Here is a 14,403-nt window from a genome sequence, read left to right as displayed (position 1 = left end):
TGACTTATCATTCAGCAAGTGATTCAGTGGATTTGCTCAATGGGACTAGCAACTGGATTTAGAGCACTGTCTCCACAATTTTTCTGTCTAGAGATATAATGAAATCTTTTGAGAGGTCATTTGCACACAGGTACAGTACAGTACCTAAGTGGACCTTATTATGAATGGGATCCCTTATTCTCTTTCACAGAGTGTAGGATTCTGTGCACCGATTGCCATTCCAGTGAAATAAAGATGGAAGCCTTTATTATTGGCAGGTGAGTTCTCTGCACATCACAGATCTATATCTTGACAAGAGAGATTGGAAAGAAGCACCTTTCCCCTTTAAAGTAAGCACTATTAATTCTCATTTGACATACTATCCAGTACTTGGGCCTGAATGGAGAGAAAGGACAGTCATTTTATTGCAAGGCCTCAGCAAGATGGATCTAGGCTGCAAGAATACTTTCCCTCCTTCTCTTTTGGAAATAATGAATGTGAATTAAAATGGAAAGGAATACATTTTTAATGACAACATTTAGCTTTCACAGAACACTTTTAGAGATGAGTGCACTTTGCAATTATGAATGATTAAATAAAAACAAAAAGGCTCCCGCCTCACCCTGATTGGAAATTTTGTCAAGGTTAGTCAGAGTTTTCATCCCCTTTCCTGACACCTTCAGGTAAAAGTCAGCCATTTGGCACTCAGGTTTCATTAATAGGATCACAGGGCCAATTAAAGAATCTGGAACCCACTGGGAGACCTTGGGCATGTCACACTCTCTCAGCCTCAAGGGAAGGCAATGGCAAACCTCCTTGGAGCCAAGAAAACCCCATTAGAGATAACAACAACAACACAGTAGATAACAATGCCTCTTCCCCAAGTCATGGCCACTTTCATCAAGGTTTTTGTCTTGTCAGTGGACTGACAAGTAGAAGAGGATACAAATCATTACACAAAATGTAAAATACTGTGCTGTCATTATACATAAAAAGTCTGAGAGCAGAGTCTCTTTGATCACATACAGTACTAAAACAAATCTATTGCAACAGAAGAAAGACATTATTTTGCCCTCCCTCCTCCCACAGGTTCTCATGATGAAAAATCTCACTTGCTTTTCTTTATTAAATACCATTAATGAAATTTAGGGGTGCTGAAGAGTTTCAAAACCAAGCATCACTCAACACCATCTACATAGCAATACTGTATGCTGAACATCTTTGCCCTGTTGTTGTATGCCTTCAAGTTGTTTCCAACATATGGTGACTTTAAGGTGAACCTATTGTGTGGTTTTACTGGCAAGATTTGTTCAGAGGGGATTTGCCATTCCCTTCCCCTGAGGCTGAGAGCATGTGACTTGTCCAAGGTCACCCAGTGTGTTTTATGGTTGAGCGAGAATTGAACCCTGGTCTCCAGAGTCCTAGCCCAACACTCAAACCACTACACCATGCTGGCTCATTACTAGAAGCCAAATCTCCAGATATAGGTTGAGTCTCCCTTATCCAGAATTCTGAACTCTAAAAGGCTCTAAAAGAAATACGTTTTTTTCATGGGTCACTGAGATAGTGACACCCACACTTTTTGATGCTTCAAGGTACCAAGTTTATTTAATGCACAAAATTGTTAAATTGTTGTATAAAATTATCTTCAGGCTATATGTATAAGGTGTATATGCACATAAGTGAATTTTGTGTTTAGTATTGCGTACCATCTCCAAGATATTTGTACATATATGCAAATACTGATACAGTAGGCATTCACTATCCACGGGCTTCCCATCCAGGGATTTGAACTTCTACAGACAGCAAGCGCCATTGTTCTTAATAAAAGTGCGTGCACACAGCCACACTAGAAGTCACATAGGGAATAATGGGACTTTTCTTCTCTGCGAGGGTGGGGAGTCTAAAATGGATCTCCCATGGATACGAAGGGATGACTGTATTCCAAAATCCATAGCAACTGTGGTCCCAAGCAATTTGGTTAAAGGAGACTCAACTTGCATAGGCCTCGTAGGCATAAGGTGAGCATTAGCTCTGTAATTTGGAGAAATAGGGCAATGCCAGTAGCACTAACCTTCCTTTGTGTTCTGAAAGTGATTGAGGAGCATAGCAAGCTTTCCTTACAGCCCTGTTCTGAGGTGGAAATGCTGAGAAGGAGAAGGAACACTGTGAAGGGCAAAGAAGACTGAGGAAATGGACCAGAGAGTAAATGACCTCCTTAATGACTTGCACATAATTAAGTACCAAATGATTAGCTGCCAAATTAAAAGTCTGAAGAAGGTAATCATGAGTTTAAATCCCCCTACATTCTGCCCAGCTTTCTTTTACAATAAAGGCTGGCCAGAATGCTAAGCTACCATTCTGCTGCCTCTTTCATACATACACCAGAAGAGAACAGCTTGACATCCTTGGAAAGCTCTAATATTTTTCCCACCCCCACAACAGACAACTGTAGGCTTTAAAATGTGCCCATTTCTGGCACCCTTATTACCACACTAATCCGACTCAGCTGGCTAGAAGCAATTCCCTGCAAAACATCAGTGCGTTTTTAATCATGGTTGCAATTTGTCCTGGCCTCTGAGGGCGGTGACATCTACACTACAGAAATAATGCAGTTTGATACCACTTTAAGTGTTATATCATCATCCTAGGATTCCTGGGATTTGCAATTTTACAAGGTCCTTAGCCTTCTCTGGCAAAGAGTGCTGGTGCCTCACAAAACTACAAAACCCTATCATTCTGTAGAAGGAGCCATGATCTTAAAGTGGTGTCAAACTGCATTATTTATATAGTACAGATGCAGCCAGAGACACAAGGGGTGTTTCCTTATATTGTCATGGGGCTATAAGCCGAATTCTAGGAATACAGGCACTCTCCCCAACTTCCCCCACTCCATCATTCATCCTTGTTTCAAAGTCTGGTGCAACAGACACAAGCATGCCCCATCCTTCCTCTGCCATCAGATCACAATGTTTTCCACAAAACCAGGTCACAAAGACCATTAATATAAATATATGGCACATACAGTAAATCCATGTTCTTATAGGCAGTCAGAAAATCAAAACAAGGAAGTAAAACCTGGCTGTCTCTCTCTTGTCTTCCTGTGGATTGTTGTGTTGCACTTTAATTTCTATTCTAATGAATTTTGTACATGACCTTAGAATGTTAATAACAAAGTACATTTCAAGTAAATAAACATAATATAAACACAAATAATGGAGGGCAGTACAATACATTCTCCCACAAAACAGCACTTTGAATAAAGCAGCCAGGATCTTTTCATCCAAAAATGGTCAAGTTATTCTAATGTGTCAAAGAAATTAGCCCTTACGAACTCTTTTTCAACAAGATTTCAGGAAATGCCAAGGGAACTAGAATCAGTCAGTTCTACACATCTCTGTCAGCACACACTTGAGCATAGGTATAGGAGCTGATTTCATTCTATGAAATACCACTTTCTAAATAATACAGTTGGCTCCATGCACAGGGATTTAGAAAAAGAAAATCAATCTAAATTGATGTAACACTACCAGATAAAAAGGAAATAAAAAGATGTTCCAGTAGTTCTAGCCAATGCACTACAACAAACCTCAGCTCACTGCAATGCTTGTTTTGTTAAGTAACTTGTTCAGGGCTGCAAATAGTATATAAAGTTGGTTGTGGAGGACCCAATGATCTCAGACTTTGTGTTTATGGTTTTGTTTTGTTTTTTTAAAAAGAGTCCAACAAGAAGAAGCTTTCACACAGCTATGTACCTAGGTTAATACTCTTCACACACATCACCTTAAAGGCCACTATTGGGTAATCAGCATCTGATCAACAAGAGTACTCTCAAAACATTTTGTCAGATTCAAACAGGACTGGAGATTGTTGGTCTGGTTTGTTCAGTTCTGTTCTAATCTCCAATTAGAAATAGAGCAAGTAAGGCAATTTAGATACTTAGGAATTACATTCAGGTACCTGGACAGTACAGCGGGCAATTTCTATTCAGAACACTGCAAATAGCAGCATGGCAATTGCCTGTTTCTTCTACACTAAAGGCGGGCAACTGATACCATCTGCTCTAAAGGTCTTCAGAGCTAAGGTTCTGCCACAACTTTTGTTTAGTATCCCAGTGTGGATTTTAGGTTTTACATCATCTGTAGAAACAGTCTTTTCTGGAAAATCTTTTCCATGCCGAACTGCATTCCAACAGCAGCCCTACGTCTTGAGGTTGGGTGTTCATCAGTGGAATGCCTCATGTGGAAAAGGACCTTAGGTTACTTCCTGAAACTTATTTTTGCAGGACCTGAGACTGGATACACCTATTTCATATTGAGAGACACATACACGACCGATCTGAGTAAATTGGTGACAGAAAAATTCCAGTAATTGGGTGTCCCGCACAACTTTTTAGGCACTCTGAACTGGCCTAAGGCAATACAGATTCTTATATAATGCATTAAAGGCACTGATATGCAATACTCAGCATCTGCCACAGGCTCTACCTGCTGCCCAAATGGTCTGGGACTGTGCTTCAACCCAAAGGGGGCAAAATATTTGGAAAATTTAACAATCTCCAAATATCGATTGGCATTCAGGAAAAGCCAGTTCAATGTAATTCCTTCAGCTATGCTAGAGGGACATTTCCATCGAATTGAATATAAGGATAGAATTTGTCCACATGGAGAGTGCCACCCAGAATCCATATCTCACATTCTTCTTTACTGTATATTTTATAAGGATGATAGACTACGATTAATTACCCCTTTATTAAATAGACATCCAGGCAGAACCTCTGAATGGTACCTGAAGTTTTTATTGGCAAATGAGGGCAAAAAGATCACAGAGAAAGTCGCACAGTTTATTTTCTCTGCTTTAAAAATTCGTAAAGTCATATGCTATAAAGGCGAGTAGCGATGTTCTCTCCCGGCTAAAACACTTATGGAAAACTGGGGTGGGTGGGATTATGAAGTGGCGAGTCTGTTAACAAAATCCTTGTTATAATGTATTTTACATGTTTGTTTATATGCTGTATATGTACTACTCTTGCTGTTATTTAATTTGTTGTTGTTGTTTATACTCCCTATGGTATGTTAACTGAAATAAAGGCATTCATTCATTCATTTTTCCTATGGCATAGTACTGGACTACGACTCTGGAGACCAGGATTCAATTCCCAGCATGACCCAGCTAGGTAAACCTGGGCAAGTCACATTCTCTCAGCCTCAGGCAAAGGCAAACCTCCTCTGAGCAAATCTTGCCAAGAAACCCCCATGATAGGGTTGCCTTAGGGTCCCCATAAGCCAGAAATGACTTGAAGTCACACAACAACAACAAATAATGAATTGCTATACAGTAGTTATCTAGAGCCAAGGGTCAATATTAGTCTGTGATTTGCTTGAATAAGAAATCAGGAGAAACTATGTCCCGTGTCATTATTCTCTGTAATGTCCATATTGGAAAGCTCTTCGGGATGGTTTATGGACAGAGTGGGGAGAAACTCATCCTAAAGTTGGAAGGGGATCTAGTTAGAAGCTGATTATACAGCTTGCCTAGAAATTCTTCTTTCTCTTGCTGTGCTGTGCTGCAGAGCTCAGCATCTAAGAATACAGAAGAAGTTCCACATTTCCCCAGGCAAAATAGCAAAAATCATCATGGCTGCCAACAACCACAGAAGAAGAAAGCTGGTTTGGATTCTGCCCTTCCCACTACCACCACAAGAACATTCAGCACATCCAAATTTCACATAAAACTTTCTGTTGGGCATTCCTTCCACTCAACCTTACTGTAGATTTTTTTTAAAATAACAACATACACCCCAGGCAATTTAGTATGGCTTTTTTCAATGAGGGTTTGTGTCTATGGTTTGTCAGACATCAGCTGCACATTATTCATCTGCCCTATGCTCTGTGAACATATACAGAGGCAATGTTACTTGGTTATTGTTTTTAAAAAAGTGATGGATGCAGCTGACCTCTCACATTAAATTATGCTCCTTTTTGTGGTAAAACACATGGATGAAAGAAGGAACTAGGGCAGTCATGGGGCTACCCTTATAATACATTAGCAATGCTACTCTTCTGACCTTTAACAGATGGTTTTTCCTTTCCATGGCACAATGCCTTCTAAAACTTAGGTGTTTGACTTTTATGACATTGTTGCTTTTTCTTTGCTTTTCTGAGATAATGTACTTGATTTAATTGATATGATTTAATTAACATTGTCTATAACACAAAAGATATTAATCATACCAAATGCACCTGAATAAGCTCCAGGTGACAGTTTGTTGAAGAATGTAGAATGGGCACAATTCATCACCGCTTTTGTATTCCTTGTATCTCTCTTTTCTTTTATTTAAAGAGTTCCAGTAGGTTCATATGGGCATTAAACTGAAGACCAAACATGGCACAGGTCAGGCAGCAAGTCTCATAGCTAAGCAGGGAACTGAACTCAGGTCTTTATCTACCACTCTGTATTTTTTTTATTGGGGGGATGTTACATTTTTGCACTGCTCTTCCTGAGGATGGCATTTTTCTTTCTATTATCATCATCAGTCTCACTCCACCCTACCCAATTTTATCCTCAAAACAACTTTGTAAATCAGATTGGGTTGACAGAAATAGGGAACATCTCACCCAACAAACATGATCAGTGAGTAGAATGATAAACTCACACATCCCAGCCCATGGCCCCTTTTACACTACGTAGCTATAGCACTATGATTTGATTTTAGCTGCCAATATAACACACTATAGAATCTGGGGATTTGCCATTTAGGGAGAGGCATTTCAAACTGTCAGCCAAAGTTCCTCTAGTTCTTCTGACCAAACTACAAGCTCCAGGATTTTATAGGATACAGCCACAGAAGTTAAAGTGGAATATACTCTCATTGGCCCCATACAGACTGCCAAAATAAAGCTGCTTCGGGTCACTTTGGAGGTATGCTGTTTAAATGATGCATGCATCCTAAGAGTCTGGAATCTGTGCCAAAGCTGCGCTCCAGTCCTTAGGACTGGGTTGTGGCTTTGGCGCGGCTTCCGGCCTCTTAGGACTCATGCAGCATTTAAACAGCATACTTCCAGAGTGACCCGAAGCAGCTTTATTTTGGCCTGTCTGTATGGGACCATTGTTTAATGTCAAAGGGCACATAGCCTGACATTCTAATGTCTGTTTCATGGGATTTGTTCTCTGAACTCCAGGAGGTTTAACTGTACCACACTTTTTACTATCACCCATACTTATAAAGGCTAACAGCAGAGACACCAGTGTGGGGGGGAATACTTTTTTTTTAATGATTTGAACTCAGATATATCACTGGTTTCTGTTCAAGTGCTCCAGGGGTGTTATATCTACCAAATCTGACAAAGCACAATGCTTAGAACATTCCTCAAGCAGCCTAGAACATTTAGGTTAAAGAGGAAGGCAGAAGAATCACAGTAGCCCCATGCTAAACATGACATTTGCCACATGTTGACGAAATAATATTTATGATGTAGACATCACATAATTCACAGGTGAAAGAAGGTAGAATCCTCATATCTATAGATATTTGGGTGGTGTATGTTAGCCTCAACATTCCTCTGTTACTTTGGGCACTCCACTGCAAAGCCAGGTGATTGTCAATTCATACTGGGGATTGGGCCCTGCGTCTTCCAAACTGTTTGCCAGGAGGAGGACGTATTATTTGGCTTGTGCGGACACAGCAGTGAGATTTAAGAGGGGTGTGTGGCCACAGGAGGGATTGCAGTGAAAGTACTCTTACCAGTGTACAGAAGATGCATTGGCATTGTGCTATCGTTGTCATCTGCTCCACTGGATACTCCCCAAGGCAGAGCTTACATGACACCAGGGGGTCAAGCACCAAGTCCCAGGTAGGTCTATATCGTGCTGTAGTCATTGCAGAATAATCTGAAAAGAAAAACAGGAATGCATGAATAAAACTGAAAAACTGAAATATCAGAAATTTCATTCATTTATTTAGTTCAGTTACAAATTTCACACAGCTCCCAAGTTGGTGGATGAGGTGAACCATGTTTCCTTCAATGTTTAGAAATGTATGGCGTATGAAAGATGGAGATGGAGACTTTCCACAGGATGTACACACTTAACTGGGTTTACAGAAAGAGACAAGGCAATCTTAATCATCAAGTGTGTCCTGGCTCGTTTATAAGATCAAGGCACTAATAGGCTCTAGGCTCAATCATATTTCCTTTCAAATTGCAATGCACAGATGGGAAACCTGTGGCCCTTCACATGGCAATGGATACCAACTTCTGTGGAACCCAACTAGTATTGCCAATGGTTAGGAATTATAACAGTTCCCATCTGACATGTACCATGTGCCACAGATTCCCACACTTGTGATAATGATGCATACAGGGCACACAGCAGCCAATAGATGGCTTTACATCTCCAAATAATTTACCTCTAGTGAACAAATAAATGTTTATAAGAGTGATGATCAACTTTGCTTGCACATGCACTACAACAAGTGAAGTCCAAATTTCAGGCCAATAATCATGGCCAAAATCCATTTGTTAGTGTTGATTAGACTGAATAGGAACTTTGTAAGTCAACACTTCTTTAAATTCCAAAATGAGTATTTTTTGTTCTGTTGTTGCTGTGTGCCTTCAACTGGTTTCTGATTTAAGGCACCATAAGGCAAACCTATCAGAGTTTTCTGAGGCTAAGAACCTAGTAAGTTCCCATGGCTGAATCAACTGTTCTGTTGTGGCTAATTTATCACAACATACAAGCTAAATATTGAATATTAGAAGCTCTACAATTTTCCATCTTTAGCTTTTATCAATTGCTCTTGTTACAAAACCTATTAATTCCTTTGATGCCACTTGTATTATTTTTCCTCCAAACAGCTTTAAATAGCCCCAGTGCTTGTTTGACATGTATAATGTATAAATTATATTTTCTACAAATTGTAAAACAAAATTATTTTTAAAAGTCACAATGCACATATACTCTAAAAATAGCAAAAGAACATATAAGCCAAACAAAAATAATAATCTAATTAGATGATCTGTCATTTCAAAGAGGTATTTTATAGCACTTTTTAAACAGTTTTAAACAGTTTAATATTTTAGCTTTAAAAGAGTGTCTTCTACAATAACACTTGAGAAGAAAGAGAAGGAGTTATAAGGGCTAAAAATAATTTTAAAAAACACTTTAAATTTTGGCATTCGGCTCACCAAGAAAACAAGAAAAACCTTTTATTTCTTGGCTGCTGTGTAGCATTGTGTTAAGGTTGGTGTTTTTTCTTCTTCTTCTTCTTCTTCCTTTTTACAGCTGGCACAGAACTGGCACAAATTGGGTCAGAGAAAGAAATGGGGGAATTAAACAATTCTATTTTCAGGATGTGTTCTGGGTCATTTCTTTGGGGAAAGCAAAACCATGAACTTTGTTCTGAAGAAAGGGGAAAAGAATAAATCACATAACAGGGTATTCACTCCTAATCACAGCTCATAATGGAGATGCGGGAGACCTGGAATAATCTATTTTCCCCTGTGTGAAGTTCTCAGGGTGTGAGAGCATGAAAGTACCGGCACCAAAAGAGAGATAATTGTGAGTATACCAAACCACAAATATTCTTGGCTGTGGTTTATTAGTGTCTCCTCTCTCCTTGGCAGCCCCTGAATTTAGTGCTGGTTTATGCAGACATTAAAGTCTGTCTATACAAGTGCATAAAAGAGCAGAATGCAAAAATAAGAATGATAAAATGCATAAACCCAACCAACTGCATTAGGGCCAGCCGTAACATTTGGTGTGGTGAGGCAACTAACTGGGGCAACAGATTTTGTAGTTACAATAATATTTTGACTGACCACCATGGAGAGAAGTGCTCCTTCAAGGAACATTTTCTGCCTCATGCACCAAAGTAACTTCCATGGCCTGAGAACCGAAGATGCCATGTGCCTCAGGGAACAAAATAGCTGGAGCTGGTCCTGAGCAGCATCCTAATTAGGGTTAAGCAGGCCAGATTCAAACCCTGAAACCCCTTACTTATACTAAGATGTTAAAACAAATGACACCCAAACAGAAGGATCTGAAAGTATGACAGAATTACAGGCGAGGTGATGTAAAATGAAAGACATCTTATAGTCACTGGTGCTACTACAGTTGGCCCAGTTGAAATATACAGTTGGTTCCAAAAAAGCAAACCTTGATTTTGCCATTTTATATAAGAGGCAACATTTTACTACATCACTGTATTTAATGGGACTTGAGCACCCATGAATTCTGATATCTACAGGGGCTCATGGAACCAAACCTCAGTAGATACCTATAATCCAGTGTACAGCTGTAATGCAGAAGGAAGGGTAGATGCAGAACCTTTGGCACCAGAATAGGGTCTTCTTTTTGAGCCTGCAAACTGTTTAAAACACATCACAATGTATGCAGGAAAAGTGTAGAGCTGCAATAAAATGTTGAACTGCATCCCTAGACACTAAGAGGAGCATTTATGTCTAGAACAACCAGCTTTGAACAGAAGCCTCACAGAAGTATTCTTAGCTTGGGGTGGGGTAACATTTTAAAAAAGAGACCCTTTTCTTCTTTCCAGCTTTTCATCACCTTCCCTCAATATGCTCTATAATGAATGCTTAAAAGAGTGCAAGTTTGGAAGTGGCTGTCAGTCCCAAAGCTCAACACTTTATAGCCATATATGGTTTATATATGGTCTGAAACCATTTCTGGAAAGTACAAAAGAGAAAAGGTGCCCCTTTCTCTTCTTCCCCTTTCTTCTGAAGCTTCCCTGTATAAACTATTTAATTCATTCCACATATTCCTCCTACTAAATCTAATATCCACTGCAAAAACATTTACTCTTGAGGCCTTAAATAGATCAATTCTTTCTCAGTGCCACAGTTTTCCTTCTTGCAACCAAGAGGGCCCTCAGCATTATATGCAATTTTCAGCATTTAAAATTTGATCTTCAAATATCACTGCAGGTTAAATGAGAGCCAGAGGTTACTTTGTATTTCTGGTCTTATTCCATTATTCCCATTTTGAAGGCTGAAGTGTTGCGGGGGGGGGGGGGAGCTCATAACTGAGAAAAAGTGGCTAAAAAAGTCTTGCACTATACTCCACTATGAATACTACAGGGTAGACGTCTGACCTTACTTTGTGTTTCTAGCCAAAAATCACCCCCACTGAGAACTTTACTCTGGTTACATCAAAGGTCAGTTTGCTAAATTTGCTACCCAATACTCCTTCACAAGCCAATTCCAGTGCTCAGTTGCATTCAGAAGCTCTGTGCTCTGCTGACATGTATGCAGTCATGCTCCATTTTTAATTTATAAAATCCATTTGTAATTACATTGTCATGCTTAAATTGGAGGGAATAGAATTCCTCTATTCACTGCTCCTTTTGGGATTCAGACACCGCTGCCAATGAAATCCTTGCTAAAAACCAAACAAAAATTTCTAGTTTGTCTTCTATAAAACATTTGCCGGGGGGGGGGGGGGATTAAAAGGAACTAGATAGTTGTATTTCTACAAACTACAGTGAACCCCTCTCGACTTCTTAGTGCTATAAGTTCCACTGCCATCAACATTCAGGGTGGGGAAATTGTGATCTCTGGAACCCCTTTTTCTGGCCTGTGCTGCCTCCAAAACACCCATACAAGCCTTCAGTCCCTACAACTAAAAACAAAATCTAGAAGCTTTTGTTGGGCAATTAAAAAATCGGCCAGTATGTTGCACAATGCAGCATCCCCACACCTCCCACTCAAAGCAGCCAAAATTGAAAATGGACACCATTCCGCTTCTGGTTTTGGCATGATGATGTATACAAAGTATATATATACCTGGCATTGCCCATTTCCAGCCCAGTCTTTGTTGGGAGTTTTAATTTCTGTTAAAAATGAATCTTTTTCCTTTTAATTCACAAATTTGCATACTTCTATGTTCCCACGAAGTCCCTAAATGTATAGGAATGTAGAGGAACAACCACCTTATTTTGAGATTGGATTTGGACTACACTCAGCCCTCCATATCCAGAGACTTTTTACCCATGGATTCACGCATCCTCGGATTGAAAATATTTTTAAAATATATAAACTCCAAATGGCAAATCTGGATATTGTCATTCTATATAAGGAACACAATTTTACTACCCCATTGTACTGTGCTTTGTTTTCATACTGATAGGACCTGATCAGTATTCCAGACTAGAAAATAAAATATGCTCCTTGCTTTATCATTCCTTATTGACTTCTACAAAGTAATGGATATGCAATTTATTTATTATTCTGATCTTCACTTATATGAAAGTAGGAACATTGGAAATGTGTCTCATCTATTCCTGTTCAAATCACCAATCTGTCTAGGTTTCAACCATGCTCTGACAGGGGCCTACTCTGCTACTTTTCTTCTAGGTTACACAGTAGTAGTCAACAGATCCTTCCTAACTTGCCAGGTCTATAAAGGTTTAGTTTCCCTTATTCAAAATACTTGAGAGCAGAAATGTTTTTTGATTTCAGAGTTTTTTTCATTTTGGAATATTTGTACATACATAATGAGATATCCTGGAGATGGGACCCAAGTCTAAACATGAAATTCATTTATGTATTTTTATTATTATTGTATTGTATTTTGTGTTTGTTGTTATGTTGTACACCGCCCTGATTGATAGAAGGGCGGTATAAAAATAAAGCTTTTATTATTATATTATTATTTTTCATATATACCTCACACACATAGCCTGAAGGTAATTTTATACATGATATTTCAAATAATTGTGTGCATGAAATGAAGCAGAAAGCAAAATTGGCCCTATCTCAACCACTTACATAGACAACTTTGGATTCTGGAGGATTTTGGAATTCCAGATAAGGGATAACTAGTATATCTAAAAGGGGAAGGGGCTTTTTTTTTAATACTCATGAGCTCCATCCCTCACAATTGATGTGGAGCCTAACTCTGCTTTAATAGATCTGCATCTAAACAAAATCTGTATCTAATCCAAAAGTGCAGCACGTCAAGCTTAGAAATGAAATTTGTCCTCAGTTGCTGGGGGGAGGGGGCAGCTTTAGTTGGTGCAGCCCAGAGAACAAAAGAAGCTTGTTTACTTGTCAGTAGCCAAGTGGGAGTTGAACACTTAATGTTTTGAAATCCAGGGTTGTGTTATTTCCTGTTTAGAAAGGCAATGGAGCTAGGCTGTCTGCACTTCCACAAGAAGCAAAGTAAAAGCAGGGCAGGAAAATATCAAACCTCAGGGAGAAAAACAACAGGCAGAACCTGGAAAAGTTACGTTTTGGACTCCATCTCACAGAATCCCCTGTCATCATGGCTGAAGTAACTTTCCAAAACTGACGAAAGCTTATGGGTTTCTACTTTTAAGTAATTTTATATCAGAATCTATTGGTGCAACATGTCTTTCCACTGCCCCACCAAGATCTCATCTTTCTTTGACTTCACTCCTGAAGTCTCATTCTCCCAACCTTGTACAGCTGGCCCTCCTTATTCACAGATTCCTTATCCACAAATTCTTTATCCACAGCTTGAAAATCTTCAAAAAATATATAAATTCCAAAAAGCAAATCTTGACATTACTGTGGCGCGTTACAGACAGCCCAGAAGGGTCCGTCTTGCGCCGCTGCTGGTTGCAGCGACCGGGAACCGCAGCAGCCAAACGGCGCGGTTCCCGGACGCTGCCAAGAAGGAGTGCAAAAATCACGCTCCTTCTTGCTCCCCGGAAGAGACGCCGCAAGGCGCTAGTCGCACACTCGCGGCGTCATTTCCGGGGCGCAACGTGCGGACGCAGAGCGTCCGTTATGTCAAGATGGCAGCGGCCGTGTGGAACGGCCGCCGCCATTTGTTAAGGACTCAGTCCGTGCTAGGGTTAGGGGCGTCTGGAAGAGACTCCCCTTTCTAACCCTAGCACGGACTGAGTCCGTCCTAGGGTGCCCATTTGTAACGGGCCCATGTATTTTATATAGGGGACACCATTTTACTATGCCAATGTATATAATAGGAATTGATCACACACAGATTCTGGTATCCATGGAGAGTCCGGGAACCAAACCCCAGTGGATATTAATGGCCCCTTGTATTTGCTATCTGCTCTCTGGTTTACTTGATCCTTGCATTGAAGAACAAAGAACTCCAAAAAATTGTCTTTTCCCTAAGATCATGACATTTTTTTTGGTCCATTTTAGGGGCTTTGTGTGAAAACAATGATTTCTAAATAAAAATGTTGGTTCATGTAAAAAAAGAGAAGTTTTTCACCAAATCATTGTTTCTTAGTGTGATTGACAACTTTTCCAGTGGGATATCCTGATCCAGTTGATGCAAACACCCTTTTTGGTAGTGAATAAACAAATTTGTGAGTCTTCTTTACACCCCTCCTCCAATATTACTGGAAAAGCTTTACAAGCATGAATATCGCAAGTGCACTATCTGCCATTGGTAGGGCTACAAATATCTCAC

General features: G+C 39.7%; 1 protein-coding gene across 2 annotated transcripts in view; it reads right to left on the bottom strand.

The window, feature by feature from the left end:
* Nucleotides 1–14,403, bottom strand: part of LOC149282336 (E3 ubiquitin-protein ligase RNF144A) — a 73,811-nt gene that overhangs the window by 26,751 nt on the left and 32,657 nt on the right. Inside the window, exons 1-2 of one of the 2 annotated variants that reach the window (XM_089498292.1) lie at nt 9,165–9,366; nt 7,724–7,869 (exon numbers count right to left, since the gene is read on the bottom strand). In XM_089498292.1, coding sequence (XP_089354418.1) covers nt 7,724–7,869; nt 9,165–9,210 — 192 coding nt within the window. In that variant the 5' untranslated portion in view covers nt 9,211–9,366. Of the gene's footprint in view, nt 1–7,723; nt 7,870–9,164; nt 9,367–14,403 lie in introns of those variants that run through there. The other variant, XM_089498293.1, reaches the window with a different exon arrangement.

This window comes from Sceloporus occidentalis, unplaced genomic scaffold (assembly GCF_023333645.1).
Source record: "Sceloporus occidentalis isolate IW3139 unplaced genomic scaffold, rSceOcc1.0.p SCAF_118, whole genome shotgun sequence".
Lineage (NCBI taxonomy): Eukaryota > Metazoa > Chordata > Lepidosauria > Squamata > Phrynosomatidae > Sceloporus > Sceloporus occidentalis.
This window is presented reverse-complemented; position numbering and strand designations above follow the sequence as displayed.